The sequence below is a fragment of the Rosa rugosa genome, chromosome 1, assembly GCF_958449725.1.
Source record: "Rosa rugosa chromosome 1, drRosRugo1.1, whole genome shotgun sequence".
Lineage (NCBI taxonomy): Eukaryota > Viridiplantae > Streptophyta > Magnoliopsida > Rosales > Rosaceae > Rosa > Rosa rugosa.
The window spans coordinates 33,723,918-33,751,788 of NC_084820.1; the positions used below are offsets into that span (position 1 = coordinate 33,723,918).

Sequence of the window (27,871 nt, forward strand, 5' to 3'; positions counted from 1 at the left end):
TTCCTAGCCACTTGATGTAAAACATTACCGGTTGTAGGAGTCGCCCACTGCTTTCGAATAATATGCAATGCTCATTCCTCCGTGCCACATCTTTTCAAACCTAAACTTGCGTTTAGGCTTCATGAAACGGCCCTTCTCTGCTCGAAGTTCCACAAGTATAGGGTAGTGATCTGATTCATTGGACGAAAGGCCAGGGTGAGAGTTCTGCTAAAAGGATAAAGGCTTCTCAACGAAACGGAATGGAAACTACGATCAAGACACTCCTTTGTATACTTGTTAGACCACGTAAAGCGACTGCCAATAAATCCCGTATCTAGTAATCCACAGTCAGTCATAGTGTGTCTAAAGGCAGCCATAGGCGCTGCAGCACAAGGCGCTCCGCCTGATTTGTCAGCTTGGCAAAAGATTTGTTAGATGTCTTAAGAACAAGACATTGTATTAGGCTGGACATAGACATATATATATGTGACTGGTATGGAATTCAATTATCAAATTGAGGTTGCAGACTTAATTAAATCATGTTAGTCCACCTCATTAATCTGTTTTGATTTTAAATTCAAATGAGTACAGTTATTAGGATAAATCTAATCAAGACAAATTTGAAAAAGCAGTTGAAATGGCATGACAGTTTCTTGATGGAAGAAACTGTCATGCATGGCTAAGCTTCATATATAATCAGGTTTTGGTCCCTGCTGATACACGCCCCTTTTCTCATTCATAAAATAGTCCCATCTACTTGTAGAGAATCATAAAGGTGTAATCAGGAGAAGATCAAAATGAATGAATCAAGTTCTTCAAGTAAGTATGCAGTTCTTCTAGTTTTAATATTTTCTGGAAATCTGGGATTGCTGATGCTGTATCTATCCTAGTTCTATTTTGCACATAAATGTCTATCTACATGTATTCATTTGGATATAGATTTGTATTTATTTTCATGTACAGTTCTAACAATTGGTATCAGAGCATGTCTATATTCATGTGAATTACATGTTCTGTGTGTTTTTCAATTTGAATTCTGGGATCACACAATAATCCGCATATAGTTTCATTATATATCGTTTAAATTTGAATGCATACATATAGATATAAATCTGAATGTTATGATACAGATTATTAGTATGAATTCATCAATTTACATTAAAATAATTGCTTCAACTAGTTGTTATAAGTATGTATATCACATGTTCTGTGATTTTGATACATGTTTTAATAAAACTCATCTCTATAAATTCATATATATATGTTCACTGCAGTTTATCAAATTGCTTGATCTCCTATATGTTTTCTTGACATGATATGCTGCCAAAGTAGCTATAAATAAGAAAATCTCCAGAATTGGGAAGATCATAAAGACATGAATAAACCTGACAGAAGAAGTTTCATTTACTTCATGCTATCAAAGTAGCCTAGTATACAAGAAACTATCTACCTATTCTGTCTACTTCATACAAGATCACATCATAAAACTTAAAATCAAATTGATGTTAATTTCCAAAGAAACATGCATCAAGCATTTGGTTTATGATTGTGCATATGCAGAACTGTGAACTTTTAGATATCATTAGAGATGAGTACACCACAAAGGTTGTCAGAATCTTGAAAGTGATTGAGTTTCATTTTTTTGTTTATATGATTTGGCATGGATGAATTTTCAAAACATGAACTTTCATTTCATTTTGGGACTTGAAAATATTCTGGTATTTGGCAAACTAGAATGTTTACTAAATTTTATTGATATGCAGCCATGCATTTCCCTATGAGTACCAGCCAAATTGAGCTTTTGAATGGCTCTAACTTCAGAAAATGGAAATCGGACATTGAGCTCAACTTGGGAATACTTGACTATGATCATGTGCTCAAGGAGGATCCACCTGAGGAATTGACACCAACTGCAAACAGGGAGGTCAAATTGACACCAACTGCATTTCCCTATGAGTACCAGCCAAATTGAGCTTTTGAATGGCTCTAACTTCAGAAAATGGAAATCGGACATTGAGCTCAACTTGGGAATACTTGACTATGATCATGTGCTCAAGGAGGATCCACCTGAGGAATTGACACCAACTGCAAACAGGGAGGTCAAAGAGAAGTTTGAAAAATGGCACAAACACAACAAAATGGCTTTGATCATGATCAAGAAAAGCATACCTGATAATGTGAGAGGAGGCATTCCAGATTCTGAGTATGCCAAGGAATTCTTCAACTTCATTGCTGAGAAGTTTAAAATCTCAGATAAGGCTGAGATAAATAATCTCATGAAATCACTCATGAGAATGGAGTTCAATGGGAAAGGCAGTGTTAGAGAATTCATTATGAGAGGTTCTAATGTTGCTGGAAAACTAAGGGTACTGAATATGCATGGCTGTGGAAGATTCATTTCTAGTTTACATGCTGCTAAACAAACTGCCAGAAGAGTATGATAATCTGAAATCACTTTACAAGACTCAGAAGGAGCAGTGGACTGTGAATGAATTGATCTCACTCTGTGTTGAAGTTGAAGATGAAGTCAAGAAGAAAGGAAAAGAGATTTCAGTGAATTTAGTCACCAAAATGCAGCACAAGAAAAGGTTTGGAAACAATTGCAACAAAGGCAGCACCTCAAAACTTGCAGTTAAGACTGACAACAATAAGGGTAAGTCTTCTAAGCCTGCTATAGTGATGAAATGTTTCTTTTGCAAGAAAACAGGGCATTTTAAGAAAGATTGTGAGGGTTTCAAGGCTTGGCTAACTAAGAAAGGTAATTTTCTGTCAAAATCAGTCTTTATTTTGGAAACAAATGATTTTCTACATGACAATTCATGGTGGTTTGACACTGGCTCACCTATACATATTGTCAATTCATTGCAGGGATTATCAAGAATAACAATCCCAAACAGGAATGAGACAAAGGTGTGCACTGCAAGTGGCCAAAAAGTAGCTGTAAAAGCTGTAGGAATTATCAAGCTTGTGTTTAGGAACAATTATGTACTAGAATTGAACAATGTTTATTGTATCCCTAGTATAAGTAGGAATCTTATTTCTGGTTCTCAGTTTGTGTCAAACAATGGTTTCAAGTTCTCTAGTAACAATAAAGTTATGCTATTCTATCATGATTCAGTATGTTTTGGTCAAGCTAAAATTATAGATGGTTACTGGTTTGTGGATTGTGTTAATGCATCATCTGGTTCAAATCAAAATTAGGAAATCTTCATGTTGAACAAAAGTCTTGCTGTCAAAAGAAAATTTGATCATAATTCTTCATCTTATCTATGGCATAAAAGACTTAGCCATATATCTAAGGAAAGAATGAAGAATCTGATTAAACAAGGCATTTTACCACTTTTGAACTTTGAAGATTTTGAAACTTGCATTGATTGTTTGAAGGGAAAAATGACTAACTCTAGAAGGACAGGTTCAAAAAGAAGTGAAAATTTGCTTGACTTACTGATGTTTGTGGCCCTTTTCCAGTAAATACGATCTGTGGGAATTGTTATTTTATTACCTTCATTGATGATTTTTCAAGGTATTGTTATATTTATTTGATTTCTGAAAAATCACAAGCCTTGGATACCTTCAAAATCTTTAAAACTGAGGTTGAAAGACAAACTGGAAGACCTATAAAGGTTGTTAGATCTGATAGAGGAGGTGAGTACTTTGGAAAATATTCAGAAAAAGGCCAACACAAAGGTCCATTTGCACTGTATTTGCAAGAATGTGGCATTGTGGCACAGTACACCACTCCATACACTCCACAACAAAATGGAGTTTCAGAAAGAAGAAATAGGACCTTGATCAACATGGTTCGAAGTATGATTTTGAGATCAGGTTTGCCAAAATTTCTGTGGGGAGAAGCATTGAAGACTGCTAACTACATTTGTAACAGAACTCCAAGTAAAGCAGTTTCTAAAACACCTTTTGAGTTGTGGCGTGGCTACAAACCAAGCTTACACTACAAAAAAGAATTGTATTAGCTTCACCAATTTGTGTCAGCCTTCAATTGCCGTCGCCAATGCCTCCTCTTTTGCGACGGCAAAAACTGAGGGGTCGCGATTGTGCAAAATATTTGCGACGGTAACAACTGCCGTTGCCACTGGGCGTGGCAAACCCAATGGTTTACTTCGGAAAGAGTTAGCCGTAGTAAAATAATATGCTTACGATATGTTTGTTGCAGGAGATTACAATCCCACCTAAATCTAGTCGCTAACCCTAATCCCTCATTCCCTCAGCCTCTATTCGAGATTTCGACTGACCCTGACCCTCAGCCTCTCTTCGACTCACTCCCTCAGTTTCAGTCGCCGCCGACCCACCGCAAAGTTCGACGGTTCGGCCTTATCTCTAAGCTAGCTCTAACCTCTCAGTCAGTCATCTCACTCCCTCAGCCTCTCAGTCTCAGTCTTCCTATTCGTAATCTCGAACCGCTGAACCGCCGACCCACGGCTTTGCTTCGACCCACTGTAAGTAAACCTTCTCTCTATACTTCATTGTTGGGATGTTGGTCTCCGACCCATCGATCTCTAGTTAATAGATTTGATTATTTGAAATTTCATCTCACAACTCTCAATCTCCCTCAGTCCCTCATCTGAAATTTCATGAACCCAGTAAGTCAAGTAACCAATTATTTCAATTTTCAACCCAATCTCAGTAACTAACTCTCTGTTTTTGATTAAATAGTCTTAAATCTTACTCTTGGAGAGTTGGAGTCTTGGGGAGAGCGGAGGCCGGAACTCAGGAAGACGAGCAGTCAGAGTAGACAGGAGGAAGGAGGTGAGAAACTGAGAACGTGCGGACTGTGAATCTGTGAGTCTTCATTTGAAAATTGAAATTGCTTTGTGGGTTGTGGCTTCTTTGGTTAATTGATTATATATTTATATGCAGCTAAGCAGCTTGATCAGTTTTTTTTTAATTATAATTTATATGCTTGATTGCTTGGCTGCTTCGTTGAAAGACAGAGAGGGATGGAAATTGCTTTGTGGCCTTGTGGCTTGTTTGATTAATGAATAATGATTATATATTTATATGAGTCTGTGTCTCTGTGTATCAGTGTATGAAAGACACAATGGTCAAATGGAATTGGTCAATTGGATTGGATAATTATGTTTGGTCATGGAAATGTTTGGTCAATTGGATTGGATAAAAATATATATATTTCTGTTTGTAGTGCAATGCCATCAGGTTTTTCACCACAATACTCATCGGCGTACTTTTTGGTGTCATCTTCTGGAAGAAAAGAAACGTGTTGTAAGTTTAAGAACTTTAACTTACTATAAACTCCATTTGTCAATTTCTTTTTTTGTGTTCTTTTAATATGCGACCGAGTTACAAGTTTTCTCCAATCTGAGTTTAGACCTCCATAAAATTGTTTTTGTTTTGAACAAAGTTGTAGAGGATCCCATTCCTTTTTCTGTAAATATTGTCTCCTAGAGTTCTCACACATATGATTTGTCAACAGAGGGAAACAACAAGATATTGTTAACCTTCTGGGAGCAACCTATTCTGCTGTTCTTTTCCTTGGAGCGGGAAATGCTTCTGCTGTGCAATCTGTGGTTGCGATTGAGAGAACAGTTTTCTACCGAGAAAGAGCAGCAGGAATGTATTCAGAGTTGCCTTATGCATTTGCTCAGGTAATCTATTCGAACATAGACTCACTTTTGTATTTGTTTTTGCCAAACACCAAATTATACATTCTGCTTTGTTATTTATTTATTAACTTTTTATGAACATTTTGTGATGAAGGGTTTGATGTCATCTTCAGAATCTAGTGAAGATGGAGGAAATGAAGTGTTCTGATTACCAGTTTTCCAGTACATTAACTATATGTAATTTAATTTTGTAAATTTATGTATTTGAACATTGGTGAAGATATATAAAATTGATGTTAAAAAGTAATTTGATGGAACTTTTCCTTTGTATCACTTTCTTCCCTAAAATAAAAATTTTAAAAAATTCTAGCATGTAAATTTTGTATGCTAGATTTTTTTTTAATTAATAATTCACATTTTGCGACGGCAATTTGCCGTCGCAAATATCAATGGCGACGCCACCAACGACATCGGCAAAATTGCCGTCGCCTAGCCGTCGCCATTGGTCTTTTGCGACGGCAAATTGGCTTTCCGCGACGGCGTTGCGCCGTGGCAATTTGAATTCTTTTTTGTAGTATTAAATCATTTCCATGTGTGGGGATGTAAGGCAGAGGAAAGAGTGCATAGTGTTGAAGCTGGGAAACTTGATTCTCAAACCTTGAGTTCTTATTTTATTGGTTACTGTTGTTTGGCTCCAGTTTTTCTTGAGCTAGTCAACAGTCTCTTTTCTGCGCGGGCGTGCCAGCACCGTTCGGGTGCGGTCGTCGGGGGTGTCCCTTGACCTAACTTCTATCAAGCGATTGTAGACGAGGAGAGCACCAACCTCGTCGTGGGATTCTTTATGCCTCGTGGTGAGGACTTTGCTGAAGCTTCTTCTTGTTAACACAATCGATACTCAATATTGTAGATTGAGCAGAGCGACATCACCGGGAAGTATTGAGAACTTGCTAAAGCGTGACTTTAGCTTGGCTGGGTTGCTAGGGCGTTACCCTTGCTTGGCTGGTTCTGTAACCGTTGTGGTCGCGGCACTACCGTCGGCTCCCGAGGAGACTAGGACCGAAGCACGTTGACAGAGGGTTTGGTGGCACTGAAAGTCGGCTTCCGAGAAGACTAGGACTAGGAGTGTGATCACCGATAAGAGAAAGAGAAGGAGAGGAGTTGCTCTTAGAGAGGTTTGCTCTAGAGAGAACTTAGATCATCTTAGAGATGTTTTGAATGTATGAATTGGTCCTTTGTGGTGTTTTTGGTCGTGGTACTACAATCGGCTCCCAAGGAGACTAGGACCGAAGTACGTTGACAGAGGGTTTGGTGGCACTAATAGTCGGCTCCAAAGGAGACTAGGACTTAGAGTGTGATCACCGATAAGAGAAGGAGAAAGAGAGGAGTTGCTCTTAGAGAGGTTGCTCTAGAGAGAACTTAGATCATCTTAGAGATGTTTTGATGAATGAATTGGTGAATTGTTCTATGTTGTAGCCTCTATTTATAGGCTACCAAGCAACACTATTTGGCCTTAAACAACTCATAATGGGTTAGGTTTTAGCACTTAAACATTAATGGAATGTTAGGTTTGAATACTTAAACACTTAATGGAATTTGTTAGGTTTAAGTCATTTTCTGCTCCCTTATCCCTCAATTTTTATCTCCACTAAGAACTCAGATTCAACCTTCGATTTCTTCATATGAAATGATCCACCATGAATGTAGATTATTGTGGTAAAATTTCAGAATTTATTTCCATGTGGTTGGGCCGGAAATGCTGCTGGACCTCTTACAGGTCCAGTTTCCAAGTTTTGCTTCTGCAGAAAATTGGACTGTTTGTTTGAAGGTTTTCCACTCCGAACGAGCTTTGGCACTCTTCATAAGAAATGATCAATGGGATGTCTAGAATTAATCTGGAAAGTTTCAACTCATTTGGAGTTCGGATGGTTAGTCCGCCATCCCTCATTTCTTGTCTAGCTCGCTTTCTCCTAGCCGAAGTAGGAAAATGTGCTAAAGTTGATTTTTCATTTCCATGTTTGGTAGGCCTTATTTAGCCTCTTAATAATATATTTTTGAACTTATCGAAAATATATATGTGAGCCACTGATATTGGCTCAATTTCTCCAAGACATGCTTTGTCAAACCAAAATGCTCATTTTGGGTCCAAACAACTGTGACAAGTCCAAAGGCTACAGATTTTATTGTCCAAGAAGAGGGACTAGGATTTTTGAATGTCACAGAGCTATTTTCTTTGATGAGTTGATTGATCAACAAGAAAATGTGGATGATGACATAGATACAACAAGTTCAGTCCATAGCAAATTTGAAGATTGGTTCATATATCCTACTTACTGTGATGATATTGAAAGCAACAATATTGCTCAAATGGAATTATTTCCATTGCAAGAAATGCAAAATGATCAAGTCAACATTGTGGGAGAAGTCCAAGGTGAAAATGCAGAAGTTGCTCAAGTAAATGCAGAACCTGAAAATGCAGAAGCTGAAATTGCAGAACCAGTAGTTCTTAGAAGATCAGGGAGAGAAAGAAGGTCAGCAATCCCTGATGACTATCATGTTTATCAAATAGATACAGAACCTGACATAGGAGCAGAAGATGATCCCACATCAGTTAAGCAGGCAATGCAGTCTATAAACAGTGTTAAATGGAGAGAAGCCATGGAGGATGAATTGAAAAGCATGTCAAAGAATGAAGTATGGTCCTTGGTGGATAAAACTGATGCATGTAAACCTATAGGCTGCAAATGGGTTTTCAAGACCAAAAGAGATGCAGATGGGAAAGTTGAAAGGTTCAAGGCTAGACTAGTTGCTAAAGGTTATAATCAGAAAGAGGGAGTTGACTACAACGAAACCTTCTCACCAGTTTCCACAAAAGATGCATTCAGAATGCTTATGGCCTTGGTAGCACATTTTAACTTGGAGCTGCACCAAATGGATGTAAAGACAGCATTCTTGAATGGAGATTTGAGTGAGGAAATCTATATGTTGCAGCCAGAAGGTTTTGTGGAAGATGAAAGAAAAATTTGCAAGCTTAGAAAGTCAATATATGGGCTTAAGCAAGCTTCAAGGCAGTGGTATCTGAAATTTGACAAGGTGATTACTGATTTTGGTTTCCTGGAAAACAAGCTTGATGAATGTGTTTACATGAAGACCAGTGGGAGTAATTTGATCCTTTTGATATTATATGTGGATGACATTTTGCTAGCAAACAGTAAAACATATGTTTGCTAAAAGAGACAAAAGTTTTTCTTTCAAAGTAGTTTGATATGAAAGACATGGGGGAAGCACATTACGTACTTGGAATTGAAATTACAAGGGACAGGAAACAATGTGCATTGGGACTGTCACAAAAGAACTACATAGATAAAGTACTCCAAAGATTTGGGATGTAGGATTGCAGGCAAGGAGAAGCACATATATCTAAAGGAGACAGATTGCACAAATGGCAGTGTCCAAGCAATACTCTGCAGAAAAGGAGTATGGAAAATGTACCATATGCAAGCCTAGTTGGAAGTTTAATGTATGCTCAAGTATGTACAAGACCTGACATATCTTTTGCCATAAGCATGCTGTCAAGGTACCAAGCAAATCTAGGCTATGAGCATTGGGTTGCAGGTAAGAAGGTTTTAAGGTATTTGAAGAAAACCAGAGATCATATGCTGGTTTACAAGAAAATTGAAGATGAAGATTTTGAGATAAAAGCATATGCAGATGCTTCATACAAGTCTGATATGGATGATTTAAAATCCACTTCAGGCTATGTTTTTGTTTTGGCTGGAGGTGCAATTTCATGGAAAACTGCCAAGCAAAGTTTGACAGCAACTTCAACATTCCAAGCAGAATATATAGCTATTTTTGAAGCAACTGGTCATGCACTGTGGCTAAGGAATTTTGTATCTCAATTGAAGCTAGTGGAGTCTATTGAGAGACCTATGATCATCTATTGTGACAATGCATCTGCAGTGTTCTTCTCAAAGAACAATAAAAGATCATCTGGATCTAAGAACATAGATGTGAAGTATTTTGCTGTTAGAGAAAGTGTGAGAGATGGTGAAATAGAAGTGGTCAAAATTGGAACAAAGGATCAACTAGCAGATCCTTTGACAAAGGCATTACCTGTGTCTGTTTTCATTGAGCACATCAAAACTATGGGAGTTTTGGGAAGCTTGGATGCTGATATGAACTAATCACATTGTACCTAATACTATGTGTTCTGGTTTTATTCATTAAGAGTGAGTGAAATATTGTAGTTCATTTACATTAATGTATTTAATGTGTTGTTTGCTGCAAAATAAAGTTGTACAACTATAGATGCTGTTAATGTAACAGTATATTTGCAGACGAATGATTTTAGTATGAAATAAATTCAGTCTTCAATGTATGTTGAAATTTTGGTAGGACTATATATATATATGCTTAACTGCAGATGATTGCTCAAGTTTAAGCATATATTCACTACTGTATTTTGAGGTAATTCATGTGGTTTTACTTGCTGCATTGTGGCTTTGGAAAGCTGGTGATTTACAAATTCACCAAGACATTCTTTGGTTCATTACAGTTTAAGTATAGCTGACGGGATTTTGAGAACAGATTTGTGATGTGAATTGGATTCAAGTGCACACTCTAGGATGCTATGTCATATATGTATATCTAAGTCTTAAACAATGTCTAGTTCAGTGGGAGATTGTTAGATGTATTAAGAACAAGACATTGTATTAGGCTGGACATAGACATATATATGTGACTGGTATGGAATTCAATTATCAAATTGAGGTTGCAGACTTAATTAAATCATGTTAGTCCACCTCATTAATTTATTTTGATTTTAAATTCAAATGAGTACAGTTATTAGGATAAATCTGATCAAGACAAATTTGAAAAAGCAGTTGAAATGGCATGAAACACTACAAGAAATCAGGTAATCAGCGAGGAAAGTATTTGCGAGGAACGATAATTCCTCACCCAAAATTACAATTTGCGAGGAATCAATGGTCGTTGCTTAGTTAAAAATCAGTGAGGAAAAATGCCTCACAAATTCTCATAGTTTGTGAGGAAGTTTATGATTCCTTGGTTATGAAGCGGTGAATATGGCGCCAAAAATATACCCAAAAAACAGGAGCAATAGTTTGCTCGTCCCGCCTAATTTTTTTGTCGAAAGTTAAACTTCCCACCTTTTTTTTCCACACATATTCGCACTTTGGCCTCTATATTTCAGCTGACCTCTCTCTCTCTCTCTCTCTCTCTCTCTCCGTGCATCTCTTCGTCGAACAAATTGGAGCTCTGATTCTTTAGCTGAGCAAAACAAATCTCACCACAGATGGGTAATTCTCTCTTCTTCCCAATCTGTCTATAGCCTTTTCTTATATCTATATGCTTTATGCAGATCATAATGTATCGGTGGCTTTCTCCTATATCCAGATCGAAATTAGATGCTATGCCAGATGGTCGATTCATAATTGATATTTATGCGGATAAGATGCTAGAGGTTTAATTTTTGTTTTCATCTACTCTTCCGCAGAGGCTGAAACCGTCTCATCCTCTCATCAATGTCGTCGCCGTTGTGATCAAGGTGAGTGTTGAAATTCATCAAGATTATAGCTTTTGTGAGATTTGGATTGGACCCATGATTCCAACTTGGGTCTTTGAGCTTAAAGTTGGTTTCTTTTTTATGAGTTTCAGATCTGTGATTTCAGGTAAAATGGTAATGTGAAAGGTACATGACCATTTTTAAGAACAGGGACACGGCAAGCACGCCCAGCACGCCGAGGAACACGGCGGCCATTAATCCATTCAAAACTGGTGTATTTCACTCTTCCATTCTTGTTTCTTTCTATGGATTCGTTCATACTTTATTTCTTATCTGCTGATTTTTTTTTTAGGCAAATTTATCGAAATTGGATGAGATTTGTAATTGGGCGGTTTTGTTTGTGGAAATTGTGACGTGTGTTTCTGCTATTGTTGAGTGCTAATTTTTGTGTAATTCCTTGTAGTTGGTTGGCTTTTGCACTTTGATTTCGGGATTACTTGTTTATGATTTGATTGCGATCTTCTGCGTATTGGTTAAGTAGGAGATAATGCAGCGGACATGATTGTCTGTATCATGTACTGTATGGTGGTAGTAGTGGAAGTAGAAACAGAATCAGGCCTTTTTGTTTTGGCTTCTTAAAAGTGTTGACAATAGGTTATGTAATCCCATTGTGGGGAAGATTGATAATTTGATGTTATAATTCGTAAAGAGGTTGCTTTAGTTTTGCATCTAACTGAGGTTTACCTTGAGTTGAATAAGAGGTATTGGGTTACTTGATATCCTAATTGGGTAAGCCTTTATCAGCGTACTGCCTGATTGAGCAGTCATTCATTTTGCATATAATGTAGGTTGCATTGTTCTTTAAAATTGCATTTGGGTTAGCCTTTAGCATTGATCCAACTGCTATGATCTAAGGGGTCATTAGGTAACAAAGTTTGGCCTGCTATTTGAACAGCAAACTTTAATCACTAAGATTTGAAACTTGCATTTGGTTTAGCATTTAGCATGACCTATCCCTAAGATCTAAGGGATGGTCAGGTGATGGAAGTCCATTCTGCAGGTGAAGCTTTTCTTGTGTTAAGTTTTATAACCTTCCCATTGCTTCTGATGCCAATTTGAAGAAAGAGTAGTCCTTTAACATATTACTTAGTAAGTACAAGATAGAAATTAAGAAGAACTCTCTCTCTCTCTCTCAAACACACACCCACCCACACCCACTTGATGTTTTAAATAAGAAAATCAAAGGCAACGGTTGAGCTGCAGCAGGTGTTAAGGGAGGATGATTTGAGGGATGTTGTGTTGGGATTCATGAGGAGATTGGAGACTAAGATTGTCTGTGGTCTCAGCACTTTGAATGCACCTAGAAATCCTTCTTTCCAGCAAATACACCCACTTTCTAAGATGAGTGGACAATGACCCGAAACTGCTGACCTTTGCATCATTTTTTTAGTTTTTTTTCCCCACACCCTTTCTTATGAATCACCTTGCAAAGTTCAGTAAAATGGAAAAAGTGTTTAGCCTTTTTTCATCATAAATTAGTTTTGTTTTTGTCATTGACTGCTTATTTGTTGACAATTAGATGGCTGAATTGTTTCTTTCACCTGATTTTGTGCAAAGACAATATTTGAATGCTTACCAAACAGTCACTTTCAGATCCTTGAATCACATTGTGTTTTGAGCCTATAGTATTATGCTATCCACTCTCTTTCACAATTAGATGGCTGAATGGTTTCTTTCACCTGATTTTGTGCAAAGATTTAATGTTATGTGGCTGGTATCATACTTATACTTGAGCTTCAGTTGTTTTTTACATCTGGTTTAAGAAGGGATTCAGTTGCTGCAAACTTGAAGATTATCATTAGTACCCTATTTGCACTGGACTCTTCATCTCCCAAAACAAAACAAATTTGAACTCTTAATTCCATCTAAAACAGGGAACAGTTTTACTGAAATTCTGCATAAACTGCAGCACTGCCCTCTTCAGGATTTATTTTAACCAACTTAGTTCCGTCCAAATGTTCTGTAATTTTGACATGTTTCTGTTCTGCTAGTTAACAAAGGATCTGGAAAGTTTCATCTTATTCCGCTGTAAAGTGAATTTTTGATGTTTTTTCCAAGTTTGGTCTGTAATTTAGAAAGTTCTAAAATTTTGAATGTATCTTCTGATTTTCTGTTGAGATTTGAACTCCCATTTGAATCAATGAACATCTAATTTTTATGTATATTGAATTAGACATTTCAAATGGTTGTTTCAAGACTGATTTTAAGTCAATTGGATTTAAAATGAATTTATGCACAATTTCGAAAGAAGATTGTGTCACTACTCTTTAGTTTTGTCCTTCAGAGATGCTCTAATGAAACTGAGAAATTGTGCATTTCTTGTTGATGTAGTAATATTTTCAGTGAAGAATATAAATCTAATTGCAAAAGCAAGCAGCTCAGTGCTCCACAAATTTGAATTCAGGTTCAACTTTCATATTCATATTAGAACTTTCATATCTAATATTGTTTCTGGATTATAGAAGTATATTATAGACTACAAAAAAAAAAGTTGATAATTCAAATCATTTTTAGGTGATGATCTAAATCTAAAATTACCTTTAAGATGTATTGGACAAACTGCCAGGACCTTGATCAAGGAGGAGGGTTTTGGTTTATTGTATAAGCTGGACAAGCTGCAGAGTCATGTTCTGCGGTATTCTGTTCTGAAGTTTGCTCCTCTCTTAGGTAAAATCCATCTTCAATACTTATAATTTAGTGTTGTTTTTTATCTCAGAATTGAAGAAAATACTATTATTTGGGAAATAACAGCTAGCTGGTATGTAATATAATAAGAAGAGTTAAAGGGAGCAGCATCTGTTTGAAATGAGATCAGTTTGAAAGAACTTTAATGAAGTAACCAATAGAGTTAGTTAATTTCAACTATCTAGAATTTGTGCAAGTATTTTGTTTTTTTGACCTTGATAATGATGACTTTCTTATGTGTTAGTTACTTGTAGTGTTGCTGGAAACTGGAAGGTCACTGGACTTTACTGTGTTTTGGTATGCTGATGACTAATTCTATGTTGCTTATGATATCTGTTTTGCTGCTAGTTGTGTGATTATGTTGGTGGCAAGACTCATACTATGCATTAGAGTCATTAAGCTTTATTGGTTATGTAGCTAATGTTCCATTCCACGCTCAGATGCAATACAAGCTCCTCAATGTGCTGCTTTCATTTATGTTGAATAGAATTTATTGTTCAAGCTAATATCATCCATAAAGTACTACTTTTTGATAAGTTTTTGGTGGTGGTATAACTTTTGTTATGGGTTGATCAATGTCAGATTATTACTAAACTTATGATATAAATTTTCTGGATTTGTTTGTCGGCTATGTAGTCATCTCTTTTCATTTTGCTGTAGGAGAAAATGAAGAAGAGGATGAAAGATTTCAGGGCAAAGCGTTGAAGAGGCATATCATTGGATACTCATCTTCAGTCATACAAGTGACTTTGAGTGACAAGCTTCCAATAATAGTCGAGCAAAATTGAAATCTTTTTAGTGGATGATCTTTAACAAATTACAGGGGTGTATTTTACTAGCAAAAACAATGGGATGCTTTGCACCAGGATTGATAATGTTGAAGGCATAGATGACTTCCCAGGGGTCTTGGTATGGAGGATTTAAATTGATGCCTTGATTTTCATGGACCTCTACTTAGAGAGTATCTTTTGTATATGTTATTAAGGAACTAAACATCTTCCAAGATCTTTTGTTCTTGCAGTTGAGGAACTATATGTAATAATTATTCTTTATTTAATATAAGTCCAAAAGTGTTATTGATAATTCTTTAGTTATGCCTTTTATTTGTTGTTTATCTTCAAGGCTTCCAGCAAGTAAAATAACAGCATATAAAAAAAAATTAGAATTGTGAAATGAACAACATATTCTTAACTATGAGGATACAAGAGCCTCACAAATATTAATACGAGAGGAATATGTGTTCCTCGCAATCCTCAATTTGTGAGGAATATGCGTTCCTCGCAATTCTTAATTTGTGAGGAATATGCATTCCTCGCAATTGTTCATTTGTGAGGAAACCAAAAGTCCTCGCATATAGTAATTCGTGAGGGGGTTTAGGCGAGGAAAGTTTGCGACGGCTTGATTTCCTCGCTCATCACTTTTAGCGAGGAATTTAAACTTTTTGTGAGGAATTCTATTCATCACATTTTTCATTTTCTCTTGTAGTGAGTTGTGGAGATTCAAACTGTCTTTAACCACGACCCTTAAACATTACTTTGGTGATTTTTCTTTCGAAGATTTCCAACACAATGATCCCATTACCATATACATCTCCTTTTCTTGAATGCTCAACACCAATTGCATGCTCTGCAACTCAGAAAGCAATCGAGTTTCTATGTACTATATACATTCTCTAGATGTTTAATTAGACCCATTTCATCATCAATATGAAAGCACAGGTAAACCTTAAAAGGATATTGAGATCTGTTTGAGATTGGTAATCTTAGAACTCTATGACCTCTGCCTTTGCATTTAATGGATACTTCAAGAAAGACTCATGAGACCAAGACTGGCTAAACAGACACTTTGGATGTGCCAATCAAAGCATATGGCTCCAAGGACGTACTAACCCAACCGGGTTAAGGGATGAAAGAACTGTACACTAAGAACAACATTGGCGGATCAAAACCCACATAGGCTACTTGGACGGGATTGAGATTGAGAACTGTCGGTCTCTCTTCATCATGCTCTTAGACAAGAAATGCTCAGAGACAACGTCTATATATAGCAATGATTAGTCGAATGCTGGCTGGGGTTAGCATGAAGGTGACAATAGGGTGTGAGGCTCTCGCATATGAAAGCACTTCAACCAACTAGCATTTAGTCTACCTAGTACTTCTAAGGTATTTCCCCTGCAAAAGGAAGCGTCAGTAAAGATGTCAAGTTCGACATCTAAGGTAACATTAAGGTCTCTTTTGGTTCACGGAAAGGAAAGTAATTCCTTTGCCTTTCCCATGGGAAGGGAAATGAAATTTTCCAAAAACTTTCCATTCTGATGTTTGGTAACATAAGGAAAGTTATTAGGAAAGTTGTTAAAAAATTTGTAAATAATGTAATAAAATAATATGTTGTGAGTAATAAATACAAGGAAAGAATAGGGGAAAGTGATTCATTTGGAGTTTGGAAGGAACCACTTTCCCCCTTATTTTTCCTTATTTCAGGAAATGATTTACTTTTCTTTTGCATCCCAAACGCAAGAAAAGAACAAATTTCATTTTCTGATGCTTACTTTCCGCGAATCAAACGTGGCCTAAAAGAAGTTACATATTTAATACACTAACCATTTGACACAATCTTCACACGTGACAATTAGTCTTTTCATTTTATGAGAAATTTTGAAGAATAACCCTTTTTTGGTCTTCAAATTGAAATATAGCCTGGTTTTCTGAAATAGTTGAAAAATGACCATATGAAGCATTAAAATGTCATAATTACCCTCACTGAAAGCTTACATTTCCCAACTCTCCTTCTTACTCAATGCACTTTCCATCTTGCCGAATTTTCTATCTATCACCTAAATAGAACGCGCTAGCTCACGGGCTTAAGAGAAATTGAAACTTCTTCCTCCCGGTCCGGCGGAGACGCCGGGACTTTGTTGGCCCTCTGTGGGTCTGGACAAAACTGGACTCCTCTTGCGACGTGTCCTCGACGATCTGTCCCTGCTGTCCGGCAAGAGAGATGGTGAAGCCGTTGGGGATCAGGCTGGTCGCCGTCGTTTGCGGAAGGAACGTGGCGGAGATCGAGAGGATGTCGAAGCGGCCGTGGAACGTTGGCGACGAATCCGATGTTCTTGCGGCAGCAGAATCTCGAGACGACTTCGACGACGTTGCTTCCGCCGGGGACTTCAAGAATGTACGGGCTCATGGCGGGCTCGGTGTCGCGGGTTATGATGACGGGAGGCTTGGGCTTGTTCTTGGAGCCGGGAGGGTGGCCCCTGGGCCTGCGGACGACTTCAATGGTGGTGCCGTCGCCGTCAGTGGGGTTGTTGGGATCTGAAACAAGCGGCTTGGTGGCTGTGCCGCTGTTGGTTCGGCTGGTGTCTTCTTCTTCAGAAGTTTGAGGCTGACATTCGCGGACTAGGGTGATCTGAAATGGGTTGGAGAAATGGTGGTGGTAGTGTTGCTGCTGGGGGTGGTGGGGGTGAGGATGAGATTGTGGGTTGTTATGATGGTGAAGCTTCGAGAACATGTTTTGGGTTTCACTCTTGGTGTCACCACCTCCGTATTCACCTTCCATGGAATGGCTTGAATCTGTTCAGATCCGTCCGATCTGGGTTAGGTCCTCACAATCACGTGTATTGCGAAGAAGAAGAGTTGGAGAGTGTTAACTTTTCATTAAGGGTAATTATGACATTTTATTGCTTCATAAGGTTATTTTTCAACTATTTCAGAAAACCAGGCTATAATTCAATTTGAAGACCAAAAAAAGATTATTCTTCAAAATTTCTCTCATTTTATGTTATTTTTGGAACAAACATTGGTCGTTTTATTTGTGTAATTAATAATTTGATTTTATATGTTTCATTTTATTTGTTGAAGTGAATCTGCTTATTATTATTTGTTTTGGAGAATGATTTATCCTGGAAATTATATAAAAAATTGATTTCATTTCATTTTCTTGGAATAAAAGAAAACAACGCGTCACGACGCCGTATTGGCAACCGACCCTTTCCTTTTCCTTGTCATATATAGTCTTGCGTTTCATAAGGGATCTCCAATTGCACTCGCTTCGCTTATTTGTTTTCTTCTATCACTCTTAGTTTCTGCGTTATATCTGTCTCTTTCTGGGTTTTGCGCTTCAGAATTGCAGCTATGGGTTGCGATTCTAAAAGAAGGCGTAGAGAGGATGTGGGTGACACAACGATTTCATCATCCAAGAAGCAAAAGCTGATGCCGGTGACAGGTTTGGAGCAGACCCAAAAACTTCTTTGTTGCGGCATCTTGCAGGAGCTAATTGATCACCGTTTTGGCTCTGTGGCTGTTCGAATCCCTGATTCTCAGGAGGTTCGAAGGCCTATGGATCTGTCCACCGTCAAATCCAAGTTGGAGAGAGACAACTACTCCAGTATTGATGCCTTTGTGGCCGATGTCAGGCTTACCTTCCAAAACGCGTCATGGTGTTACCCTCTTGGAGATAAACAGCGTGCAATGGCCAGGACTCTTGGTAAGGTTTTTGAGGCTAAGTGGAAATTAGGGTTTCCTGAAACTAGGTCTTCAACCTTGAAAGCTTCTTGTGCTAGTTTGGATAGGTTTGTGTCTCCTATTAGTCCAGTGAGTCCATTAAGTCTTAAACAACTCAACAACAACAACAACAAAAGAGAGGCCAAGAGGTCATCCAGAAACCTTGACGAAAAGAAGGGTTCTGCTTCTGCAGTGGATAAAGATAAGGAACACCGAATCAAGCGCGGCCTTGACGAAGGGAAGGGTTCTGCTTCTGCTATCACTTGTGCAGTGAATAAATATAAGGAGCTCCGAATCAAGCGGCTAAGGGAACAGGCTCGTAAGGAAATTTTGAGGGTTGAAGAGGCTGCTCGCTTGAAAGTCGAGAATCCTTTACAAGATCTTCAACAACTCAAGTTGTTGTGCAGTGGTGGCATCAAACAGGATTCTTGTTACAGGGTTTATCGTTGGTTGACACTTGAGAAGTTGGGCATCTATTTGAAGAGGGATGAACTTGAAGATGTTGATGAGGATGAATTTCGCATTGGAGATTGGGAAGAAGGTGAAATCCGTTGATGGAGCTCGCAGAATTTCCATTTTACTTAATTGATTATCACTTCTTTAACTTGAAATTCTTTGTTGAAATTAAAGAAACTGAAAACAGTTTCTTCTCTAATTGTCTGTCCCTTGCATTGTGATTTGTTATGGTGAGCAGATGGAGAACAGAGTCCACAAACAACTAAATATTACATCCACATATGGTGGCATATCATCATCATCATCCACATGTAAGAGAAAAGAAACAGTACCATTTCCTCACTGTGTGGGGTTACTGATTCCAGAAAAGGGTATCTTGTCTGTACAGTGATTTTGTTTTTACAATTGCATCTGGTTTATTGCAATGAGTAGCTAAACCGTACCATAATGGTTATTTTGACATTGATCCATGTGGTAAATTTTGTATTTAGTGTGCTCCAATATTTGCTGTACTTGGTTGAGTATTGAGGGTACGTACTTTTCAATGTTTCTTCATAGACAGCATTCAATTTAGACTGCTGAAAGTTTACGTCTTGGACATGAACTTATTCTTGGTTCACTTGTGTACAGAATTCTGTTTCCTCCAGAATGCATGGTGGCTTTACATTTTGTGTTTTGAACTTTTGAAGCTAGGAAAACTATGTTGTGAACTTGTGATGTTATGAGAAATTGCAAAAAAAAGTCATCCTGTTAATGATTTTTTGTTTGAATTTCTTTTCGAACTATGTGATTCTATTTCTGTAGTTCCAGGAAATTAGATTTTAAACTTAGATAACCTTTTGTTTTGCCTAGTTGTAAGGGTTTTTGTTGAATGTGTTGTTTTGGAGATTTTTTCTTCTGTTTTGTGTTTTCAACTTCAGGAGCTTCCTGAAGGTAGCTGGTATTGTCCGCATTGCACCTGTTGGATAGATGGCGATTCTGCTGATGATAAAGAGGCTTCAAGCACTTCTGATGGATTTCAATGTTCACAGTGCAAGCAAAAACCTTTTGTAAGACTATCTTTCTTGCACCTAAATAGTTTTCATTACCTGTAGAGAGGGCTTAAAGTTGTTTGTTGTGGACGTGTGCTATGTACATCAGAACCGACAGGTAACTGATATTGGTAAAAGAAAATCACCCTTAGTATAAAGAGTTTCCATGCTAGAAATCAAGATTTTCAATTAACTTTTAAGTTGGCATGCTGAAGCTGGTTAACGTTTTTAGAAGGTGTATAGCATTAGAAGCTTATGAGATGGTTAAAGAACAGAAGTATTATGTTTGAAAGCAGACAATTATTTGCTATCATCTTTCAGCTTTGACTTGTTATGAATTCTCAATTTCACATCCTGTCTATGTGCTATTATAATCGCTTTATCTGCTTCTACTTCTTAGATCAGTCGGAACTGGTTTTCAATTAATTATCTTGGTTTTAAAAATTATTTCCTCTGTGTGTTACTAATGACCTTGTGGAGAAGTTAAATTACCTTTCCATCTTGGTTTCACGGAAGTTCGATGTCTACCTTGATCATGAGGCATGTCTCAATAAAAAATGCATTTATGTAGGAGCCATACATACTGAATTCTTGGTTGTGTTGTAGAAGCTGGCAAGAGGTATGTTAGCAATTCTAAATACACTTAGGAGGATCAGTTGATTTTAACAAATGAGGAAATTAAGGATTTCTCTTTTATCCTGCCATGTTTTTATTGGTAAAGCAAGGACTTCACTTACAGCTTGCTAGTGTTCAATCCCATTGCTTCGATATGGAATATTGTGGTTTCACTTTCCCGAAGCTTCATTCTAACTTTAGGCAAATACTTGCAAACTGTTAGTGTCTTGTTAATTATATCAAGGACTCCATTTTTTAACAAAGAGGTCTAGCTTGCTTGCTGCATGTCTTCTGTTTTTCAGAGTCAAATGAGGTTAATATTCAACTTAATGCGTATATTTTTCTCTTGCCAGAGTTCTCTTCCAAGGCTTGACAGAGGGGTGTTAGTGGAACTCTATTGAAGATGTATTTCCCAGGTCAGGCATTTGCCAAGAATCATTATCGACCCTTGCCCTATTTGGTGCATGTCTTGTGAATTGTGACAGTACACATCCTTAGTTCCTTATTCCCAACCTTTTGATTTGAGTCTGTGTGGTTGAAGCGCAAGGTATTTCAATACTTTGTTCAAGTCCTCCTAGCCAACACTCTAGTTGCTGTATAATACATTAAAGCCTTTTGGCACTTGTTTCATAGCCAAAGAGAAGTTCTGGTTAAGCTAGATTATACTCAGAAGGCCGTAATTTCCAATGGGGGATGTTTCATTTTATCTTCTAGGAAAAAAACTAGCAAATATGCCTTGGTTTTTCATGGCAGCACTCGTTACATTTCAACCTCTGCAGACAATGTAAAGTTGAGTACATAGCAGCACTAGTTCTGTATCTTCATTCTATTCTTTGGTGATGCCTCCAAGCATACAAAGTCCGATCTTAAGAATCAAAAGTATGCACTTCAACACGTGTTCATTTTCCTCAGATTCTCACATACAGTCTCTGTTTTCAACTTCAATTCTGCTTTGATTTCGTTTTCACAAGCACTCATTTAGTTCACTTGATTTTCAGATGTGCTCATTCGACAGTGGCAGAAAGAGCAAGGTCCAAAATTTGCACAAGTCTTCCGAGTGTTGCCAGATAACAAAGTACAGTTTCTTGATGGAAGAAACTGTCATGCATGGCTAAGCTTCATATATAATCAGGTTTTGGTCCCTGCTGATACACGCCCCTTTTCTCATTCATAAAATAGTCCCATCTACTTGTAGAGAATCATAAAGGTGTAATCAGGAGAAGATCAAAATGAATGAATCAAGTTCTTCAAGTAAGTATGCAATTCTTCTAGTTTTAATATTTTCTGGAAATCTGGGATTGCTGATGCTGTATCTATCCTAGTTCTATTTTGCACAGAAATGTCTATCTACATGTATTCATTTGGATATAGATTTGTATTTATTTTCATGTACAGTTCTAACAAGATTTTGTTAAAATCACCGGCCATCTGCCATGGCATATCACAGTTTTTCGCAGCCAAGGCACGAATCAAATCCCATGTTCTGCTCCTTTCTCTCCGGGCAGCAAAACCATAAATTCCCGTAAATCTATACACAGCAGGGATACCTGGTTCTTTGATCTCCACATCAATGTGATGGGGAGACTTTGTTCGAAGATCAGCATGAATCTCACCATTCCAGAGAAGAGATAAACCCTAAGAACCATCTTCATGTGGGTAGCAAATGTGGCCAATGAAACCAAGTTTGTTGGCAAGTGAGGCAATATGTGATTGGTTTGGCTAGGGTTTCAACCAAAAAAATCAAATTTGGCTTCTTTAATTGAGCTAGGTCAACGAGGGCTCATTGAGTTTCGTTGCAGACAATTCCACGACAATTCCATATCTAAACGTTACCTTGTAGCATTCTTGATCATTGGAGGACGACATACTCATCACATATAGGGGTGGCGCAAACCTTAGCAGCACTGCTTAGAGAGAGTATATCTAATATGCCCTTCTGATAGTAGAAATGCCCTTCTGATAGTAGAAAGTTAAATTAAGGGGGGTGTATTCAATCTAGATTTTAAATGATTCTATATGATTTTTAATAATCCACGGATTCTCATGGATTTTGCAGAATCCACATATTGTTTTAATTCTATATGGATTTAGACATATTCTAATGTATTATATTAACAAGATTTGTTTGGATTTTAGGATGTCAACAAGATGATCTGTACGCTTGAACCTTAATATTATCTGGGAGTGGATAATCATTTCATGCACATGAACCAGCATCCATGATCCAAATGAGTGGAAAATAGTTTGAAGTTTGAAGGCTTAAGAGTTGAGAGTAGGTACTTTTTCTGCTACCTCAACATTGCATTGTCAAAAAAAAAAAAAACGATGTAACTTTCACGATTATGTACTGCATGCTTATGAGATTGAAGAGGAACGGCATGCCATAAGACATCCGCAATGGCTTATATATGAATAAACAAGCAACCACAAAACTTAAATAGCCATGTGGACGCCCACAATCAATTTAAAAGCATATTCCCGGGCATTTATTTCTCTTTCTTTTCATTTTCAAGCATCAGATTGTGAAAAAAATTTCACCAAAGAGGCTTCATTGAGTACAAACAAAATAACAAATAGATAGGTTCTCTGATCTGTTTAATCGTTTATCCACATTCTAAGGAGTATGGTCTAGGAAGGGGAAAAACGACGAAGTATAATCATAGGATCTATGTAAATCAGTATGCAATACAAGGTCTGTTGCTAAATGCTGGCATTTGTCTAAGCATCACCTCCAGGCCCCTCATCAAGTGGTATTTCATGTCGCGGCCTGTAGTACTTCTCGCGTTGTTGCTTGGTTAACAGTAAACAAACTACTCATAGGGGGAATGTTTGATGTCTGATGTCTGATTCTCCTCAGCAACTGCAGCACAAGAAAACCAACAAAGTTTACAAAATGACCACAGGCACTTATGCAATAACACTTCAACAACTGCTACGCAACGTAGCTAGAGTGCTCACTAGCAAACCTTGCACCATTTTCAACAATACCCTTATTTTTCCAGACTCTTTCAAAGCAACATTAGCATCTACAAGGGTACAGCAAGTCCAGTAACATTTAAGCTCAAGCAGATAATGCTAATGTTTACACATGAAATCAAAATCGGAACAACAAAATTCAACTAAACTCTGCCAATTCCATCTTGCATCAAATTTATAGCATACAACACCAAATTGAAGACTCTGGTCAAAATCTAATCTTTCTGTACCATGTGTGAAAATTGAAATATCATTTGTAAATCCCAAGCATCTCTGTTCCAACAACCAGAACAATCCTAATAGCAATCAGCACCGATTAGATAGCTGACCTCTGTAAAATGGTGTATAAGTGAATACACCCCCCTAAGTTTCTTCCTTAATCTTATCATCTATTTAAATTTGAAATAGTAAGTTAAAAATCAGGTTGTTTTAACTTTATCATTATCACTTACATCCTTGATTTCTTCCCTTCTTTATATTGTTATTACTGACTTGAGTATATATTCAGACTCATTGAAAACTTTGTTGCTCATCCCCTTCTCCACTAAGGCCTTCAAGCTTATGATACCAGCCATGACTTGTTAATATGAAGCCGTGATTATAATTTTTTTTTTTTTTGCCAAGTATAGTTATGATATTCCATGTTTATTATCTTGACCAACAAATTGTCTCCATTTTTCTTTTCTCTTTTTCTATTACATTAACAATCGGGAATTACAACAACTAAATTCTGTGAGTCCAACTTATGAAATTGAGACTGTCATTAGTAATGGATAATTGTCTCTATTTTTCTTGTCTAAATTTTTTGGTCTATTTTTCATTGCGCCTGAATAGAAATAACATCATCAATCCACCACTGCTTATAATCAAGCAAGTTCCTCATCTTATTTTATAACATTTACATCATTTTGTGCTGAATTTTGCAACACCAAATTGAGTTAGGTGTAGAACAGATGCACCAAAGGAATCCTAAATTACACTACTGTTTTGGGCGTACAATCTGATATTTAGTTGTTCGTGAAAAGGTCGAGTTGTTTTAATGGTCCACCATTACTCCCTTGCAGCTTCTGATTCACTGTGTTTTAAAAATAAAAATTAATTAATTAATTATTATAAAAATTATAAAAAAAATCATTAAAAAAATAAAATAAAAAAGCGGAAGTAGAAGACAGCATGGTGCGTTCATGTCAACTTTGGAAATACTCCCCCTTAGGTGCTGTTTTAAAATGCTGGAAGGAATTCAGGAAACAAGTGCTTAAGGGCAGGTTTGTAAAATGTTCTCAGAGTTTGAGATCCCATTGAATAAAACCGAGTTACGAATACATGGTACAAATACATCCATGTAAACCATGATTTAGAAAGCACATTAATACTCAATACACGCAAGTGTCTCGAAGCTAAAATTGGACAAATAGAGTACATACATCTACTTACCAATCAACGTCTTCAATAATTAACTTTGGCTACAGAAGATAACTTTAATATAACTATGTATAGAGCAGGCATACACATATGGTAGCGCATCTCAACCCACATAGTTTACCAGGAATCTGCTATTTATATAGCGCCTAAGACGTATATTCTCTTGATGCCCATCTCTCCTCATACCTTCCAAATGAATATGCAGTTGATGGCACCTCAATCATGTGAAGAGGGTCTGGTTCGATCCCATAATCTGTTAATGGTCTATGCTCAAGAACATCATCATGAATTTTTACAAAGTCGGGAATCTCAATCTCTCCTTTCTTTATATCATCCCAAAGATACTGCAGGCGGCTTACATACTTGATTTTCCAATATAGGCTGCAAAGAAACAGAATACTTAGAAAATATCAAAGATTTGAAATATAGTCATTTTGTTTGATACTCAGACATAATGTGGATGACTACATGGTATGATGTTGTTTCAAACCTTGAGGTATGTTGAAAGAAAAGTAGGGAGGAATGTTACTATTGTAAAAATACTTGAACCACAGATTCTTATAATTATTACTACTACTATTCGCTGTTAATTAAATGTTAGATAACTGGTTTCTAAATATATGAAATCACTCACCCTCCACTTAAGAAAAATCGGCCAAGAGTGGCAAAGACAAGCCTTGAGCGAAGTCCAGGGTGAATGAAGTACACAACTTGAAGCCTATCCTTCAAATAACTAGGAAGTTCTTCATAAATCCACCTCAAGATAGTTATTCCAGGGGAGTTATCCTCCTTTTGCACAGTACTATGCATGTAAACAATGCAGTATGGCCCTTCTGGAGAGTCACTGCATAGTTTGTTGCATATGTACCTCTTTAGCCTATCCCCACTCACAACTGGAGCTGCAGAAAGAGCATAAATAGATCAAAATAATTCATGTCATGTTTCTGCTAACTAAAATTAGGATATAAAGAAAATTTAAGTGTGTTTGATTACATCTTTACTTTTTTTTAATTTTTTTTTTTATGTTTTTTAGTCAAGGAGATATGAGAAGAGAATAAGAGGTAGAGAAGTTTAAGACTTTAACAAAAAGAAAAAACTAAAAGCCATTTAAATCGATTTCTAGTTTATAAGTATGTATTTTGAATGATTCTATGTATTATTCCATTCTCTCCCTCAAATTGTTCATCTCTCTCCTCTTCTCCATCTCCCTTAACCAAAATATAAACTGAAAACAAAACAAATAAGTTATCAAATGGATCCTAAATTATGGTCTCTTCTAACTATATGAAATTCTAGAAGTTCTGAGCCAAACTAAATGGAAGCAAGACACCATCTTCTTTACAAAATTAAATGCAAATCAATAGACGTTATCCATAAACAACTGAACACGCATAATATATTCCGAGACATTGTTACTTAACCACAATCCACTATTTATCAAAAAAAAAAAAAAAATACAATTTTTAAATGAAGTTTTTTTAAGAATCACTAGGTCCTACAGAGTCTTCTAAGCTCAATATAAATCGTTGTAAGCTGAACTCAACTTCTGATTGTATTAAGATGCAAACTTCACATGCAGCACCACTACATTCAGGTGTAAAGATCAAATGTTGAAATATCCACAATCTTGGACTCAAGTAACTCAACTAACAAGACATTATGTCTCCCAGCCATCCTCTTATCAACAGCTATATTAAAAAACCAGGGCAACAGAGCCTTTTAAAGCTTTTCGCACAACATTCTTAAATAAGATTCACTGCCATCTCTCAGCTAAAAAGTTCTCTGTCTGCAAACATCCCAAAAACAATAAACTCTATGCAAAAATTCATAAAGCGATCCTAGCCTTAAGGAAATCATCTGTCTGCCTCTTTTCAATTCCTTGTACAGTCAAAACCATAATGTTAGGGTTGTTTATGGTAACTAGGCTAGATACATAAAGGACATGTTTATTATCAGTTAAACAGAGATTAGTTTCGAATAACAGATGAAAAATTTTGTATCCGAGCAGCCGAATTATTGTAATTACAGAATTTATAGCACATGATTCTCCTTAATGGAGCAAATACGGAAGGTGTTAGATCGGATTGTTACCGGGAAAGTATTTTCCGACAATACGGAAAATCAGGTTTCCAGATTTGTCACGGCCTTGGGGACGAAAGAACTGCAAGAGCTCGAGATCGGAGAAGTCCTCGTCGGAAGAGAGGTGCTGAGGACAGTCGTGCCAATTGTCTTGGTCTTCTTCATCTTCTTCTTGTGAGGACACTCTCTCCTGGTTCGTGAGGAACGGCCTCGCGTCGATTCCATAGTCCGATGGCAGTACCACCACCGAGAAGTCGTTTGGTGAGCTCCCCATCTCTCTCTCTGCGTTCCCTTCCTTTCCCTCACTCGCTCGCGCGCGCGCGCGTTTGGGGGGAGCTAGGGATACCCAGGAATTTGAGGTATTGAAGGTCTGCTACTGTTACTACGTGGGATTGGACACGTGGGAATATGTGATACGGTGAGTGGGCCGGATGTTGCAGTGGCAGAGTGGGAGTCGGAGGTGTTACCAAAATTATGTGTCTCTAGATACACACGATGATTACCCCCTCATCGATCGTGTCTAAACGGATAAGCCCTCAAGAAGCCTAAATTACACTTCGATCCCTCTAATTATTATTATTTTTTTTTCCTGAGAAGATCGACTCCTGTTACATTAGGGAAAATCGTCCAAACAGTGTCTGAACTTTTCCAGACTATTAATTTTCATACCTATACTTTAAAAAACCTCATAATGGTACCTGAAGTTTTGGTCTCGACCCAATTTCCGTACCTAGCAACAGTAAAATCGTTAACAGAGTTAACTTTTGAAGGATATTTTCGTCATTTTACTGTTCATCTTCTCTGAAAATCGTCTGCATCCTCTTCTTCTCCTCCACCGAAACCATCACCAACACCTCTCTTGGAAGTCCTTCTCCAGCAGAACATGTAGAACACCTCCTTTGATGGGCTGCTGTAGTCATCTTCTATCTCTCTGTTGGTCAGCCTCTTCTTCCACCACAGCAAGTA

At 37.3% G+C, this 27,871-nt stretch overlaps 3 protein-coding genes and 1 pseudogene across 12 annotated transcripts; 2 read left to right on the plus strand and 2 right to left on the minus strand.

Moving 5' to 3' along the window:
* The first annotated feature begins 10,752 nt into the window (after nucleotides 1-10,752).
* On the plus strand, nucleotides 10,753-15,249 carry LOC133735735 (uncharacterized). Of its 3 annotated transcripts, none has more exons than XM_062163174.1 (5): nucleotides 10,755-11,124; nucleotides 11,249-11,354; nucleotides 13,474-13,546; nucleotides 13,709-13,809; nucleotides 14,488-15,249. In XM_062163174.1, exons 2-5 carry the CDS (start codon nucleotides 11,273-11,275, stop codon nucleotides 14,613-14,615), a joined length of 384 nt encoding a protein of 127 aa, XP_062019158.1. In that variant the 5' UTR covers nucleotides 10,755-11,124; nucleotides 11,249-11,272; the 3' UTR covers nucleotides 14,616-15,249. The 3 variants fall into 3 exon arrangements, with proteins under 3 accessions (XP_062019166.1, XP_062019158.1, XP_062019152.1); XM_062163168.1 differs by having other exon boundaries at nucleotides 10,764-10,876; nucleotides 10,974-11,354; XM_062163182.1 differs by lacking the exon at nucleotides 14,488-15,249 and adding an exon at nucleotides 14,072-14,470 and having other exon boundaries at nucleotides 10,753-11,354.
* Nucleotides 15,250-16,679: 1,430 nt separating this feature from the next.
* Nucleotides 16,680-17,445, minus strand: LOC133726520 (AT-hook motif nuclear-localized protein 17-like; annotated as a pseudogene).
* Nucleotides 17,446-17,842: 397 nt separating this feature from the next.
* Nucleotides 17,843-22,632, plus strand: LOC133724714 (transcription factor GTE11-like). Of its 8 annotated transcripts, none has more exons than XR_009853928.1 (4): nucleotides 17,843-18,867; nucleotides 19,021-19,931; nucleotides 20,782-20,844; nucleotides 21,427-22,632. XR_009853928.1 is itself a non-coding variant. In XM_062151538.1 (4 exons), the coding sequence occupies exons 1-3, from the start codon at nucleotides 17,958-17,960 to the stop codon at nucleotides 20,813-20,815; spliced, it is 1,017 nt and encodes a 338-aa protein (XP_062007522.1). In that variant the 5' UTR covers nucleotides 17,843-17,957; the 3' UTR covers nucleotides 20,816-20,844; nucleotides 21,427-22,632. The 8 variants fall into 8 exon arrangements, 3 of the variants coding, with proteins under 3 accessions (XP_062007522.1, XP_062007523.1, XP_062007520.1); XR_009853929.1 differs by having other exon boundaries at nucleotides 21,876-22,632; XR_009853926.1 differs by having other exon boundaries at nucleotides 19,021-19,093; nucleotides 20,782-21,679; nucleotides 21,876-22,632.
* Nucleotides 22,633-24,717: 2,085 nt separating this feature from the next.
* On the minus strand, nucleotides 24,718-27,279 carry LOC133724715 (uncharacterized). Its single transcript, XM_062151540.1, has 3 exons — nucleotides 26,918-27,279; nucleotides 25,461-25,725; nucleotides 24,718-25,207 (listed from the first exon to the last, which is right to left on the minus strand). Exons 1-3 carry the CDS (start codon nucleotides 27,177-27,179, stop codon nucleotides 24,973-24,975), a joined length of 762 nt encoding a protein of 253 aa, XP_062007524.1. The 5' UTR covers nucleotides 27,180-27,279; the 3' UTR covers nucleotides 24,718-24,972.
* Nucleotides 27,280-27,871: the final 592 nt, after the last annotated feature.

Excerpts from the sequence above, each read along its gene's own strand:
- LOC133735735 (XM_062163174.1), top strand. The coding sequence starts at position 11,273 with ATGACCATTTTTAAGAACAGGGACACGGCAAGCACGCCCAGCACGCCG. Across the intron at positions 13,547-13,708 it reads CTCCACAAATTTGAATTCAG|GACCTTGATCAAGGAGGAGG; the intron begins GTTCAACTTTCA and ends ACAAACTGCCAG. Across the intron at positions 13,810-14,487 it reads GAAGTTTGCTCCTCTCTTAG|GAGAAAATGAAGAAGAGGAT; the intron begins GTAAAATCCATC and ends ATTTTGCTGTAG.
- LOC133724714 (XM_062151536.1), top strand. The coding sequence starts at position 17,958 with ATGGGTTGCGATTCTAAAAGAAGGCGTAGAGAGGATGTGGGTGACACA. Across the intron at positions 18,868-19,020 it reads CATTGGAGATTGGGAAGAAG|ATGGAGAACAGAGTCCACAA; the intron begins GTGAAATCCGTT and ends TATGGTGAGCAG. Across the intron at positions 19,094-20,781 it reads ATCATCATCATCATCCACAT|AGTTCTCTTCCAAGGCTTGA; the intron begins GTAAGAGAAAAG and ends TTCTCTTGCCAG.
- LOC133724715 (XM_062151540.1), bottom strand. The coding sequence starts at position 27,179 with ATGGGGAGCTCACCAAACGACTTCTCGGTGGTGGTACTGCCATCGGAC. Across the intron at positions 25,726-26,917 it reads TGTCGGAAAATACTTTCCCG|CTCCAGTTGTGAGTGGGGAT; the intron begins GTAACAATCCGA and ends CTCTTTCTGCAG. Across the intron at positions 25,208-25,460 it reads CGATTTTTCTTAAGTGGAGG|CCTATATTGGAAAATCAAGT; the intron begins GTGAGTGATTTC and ends GTTTCTTTGCAG.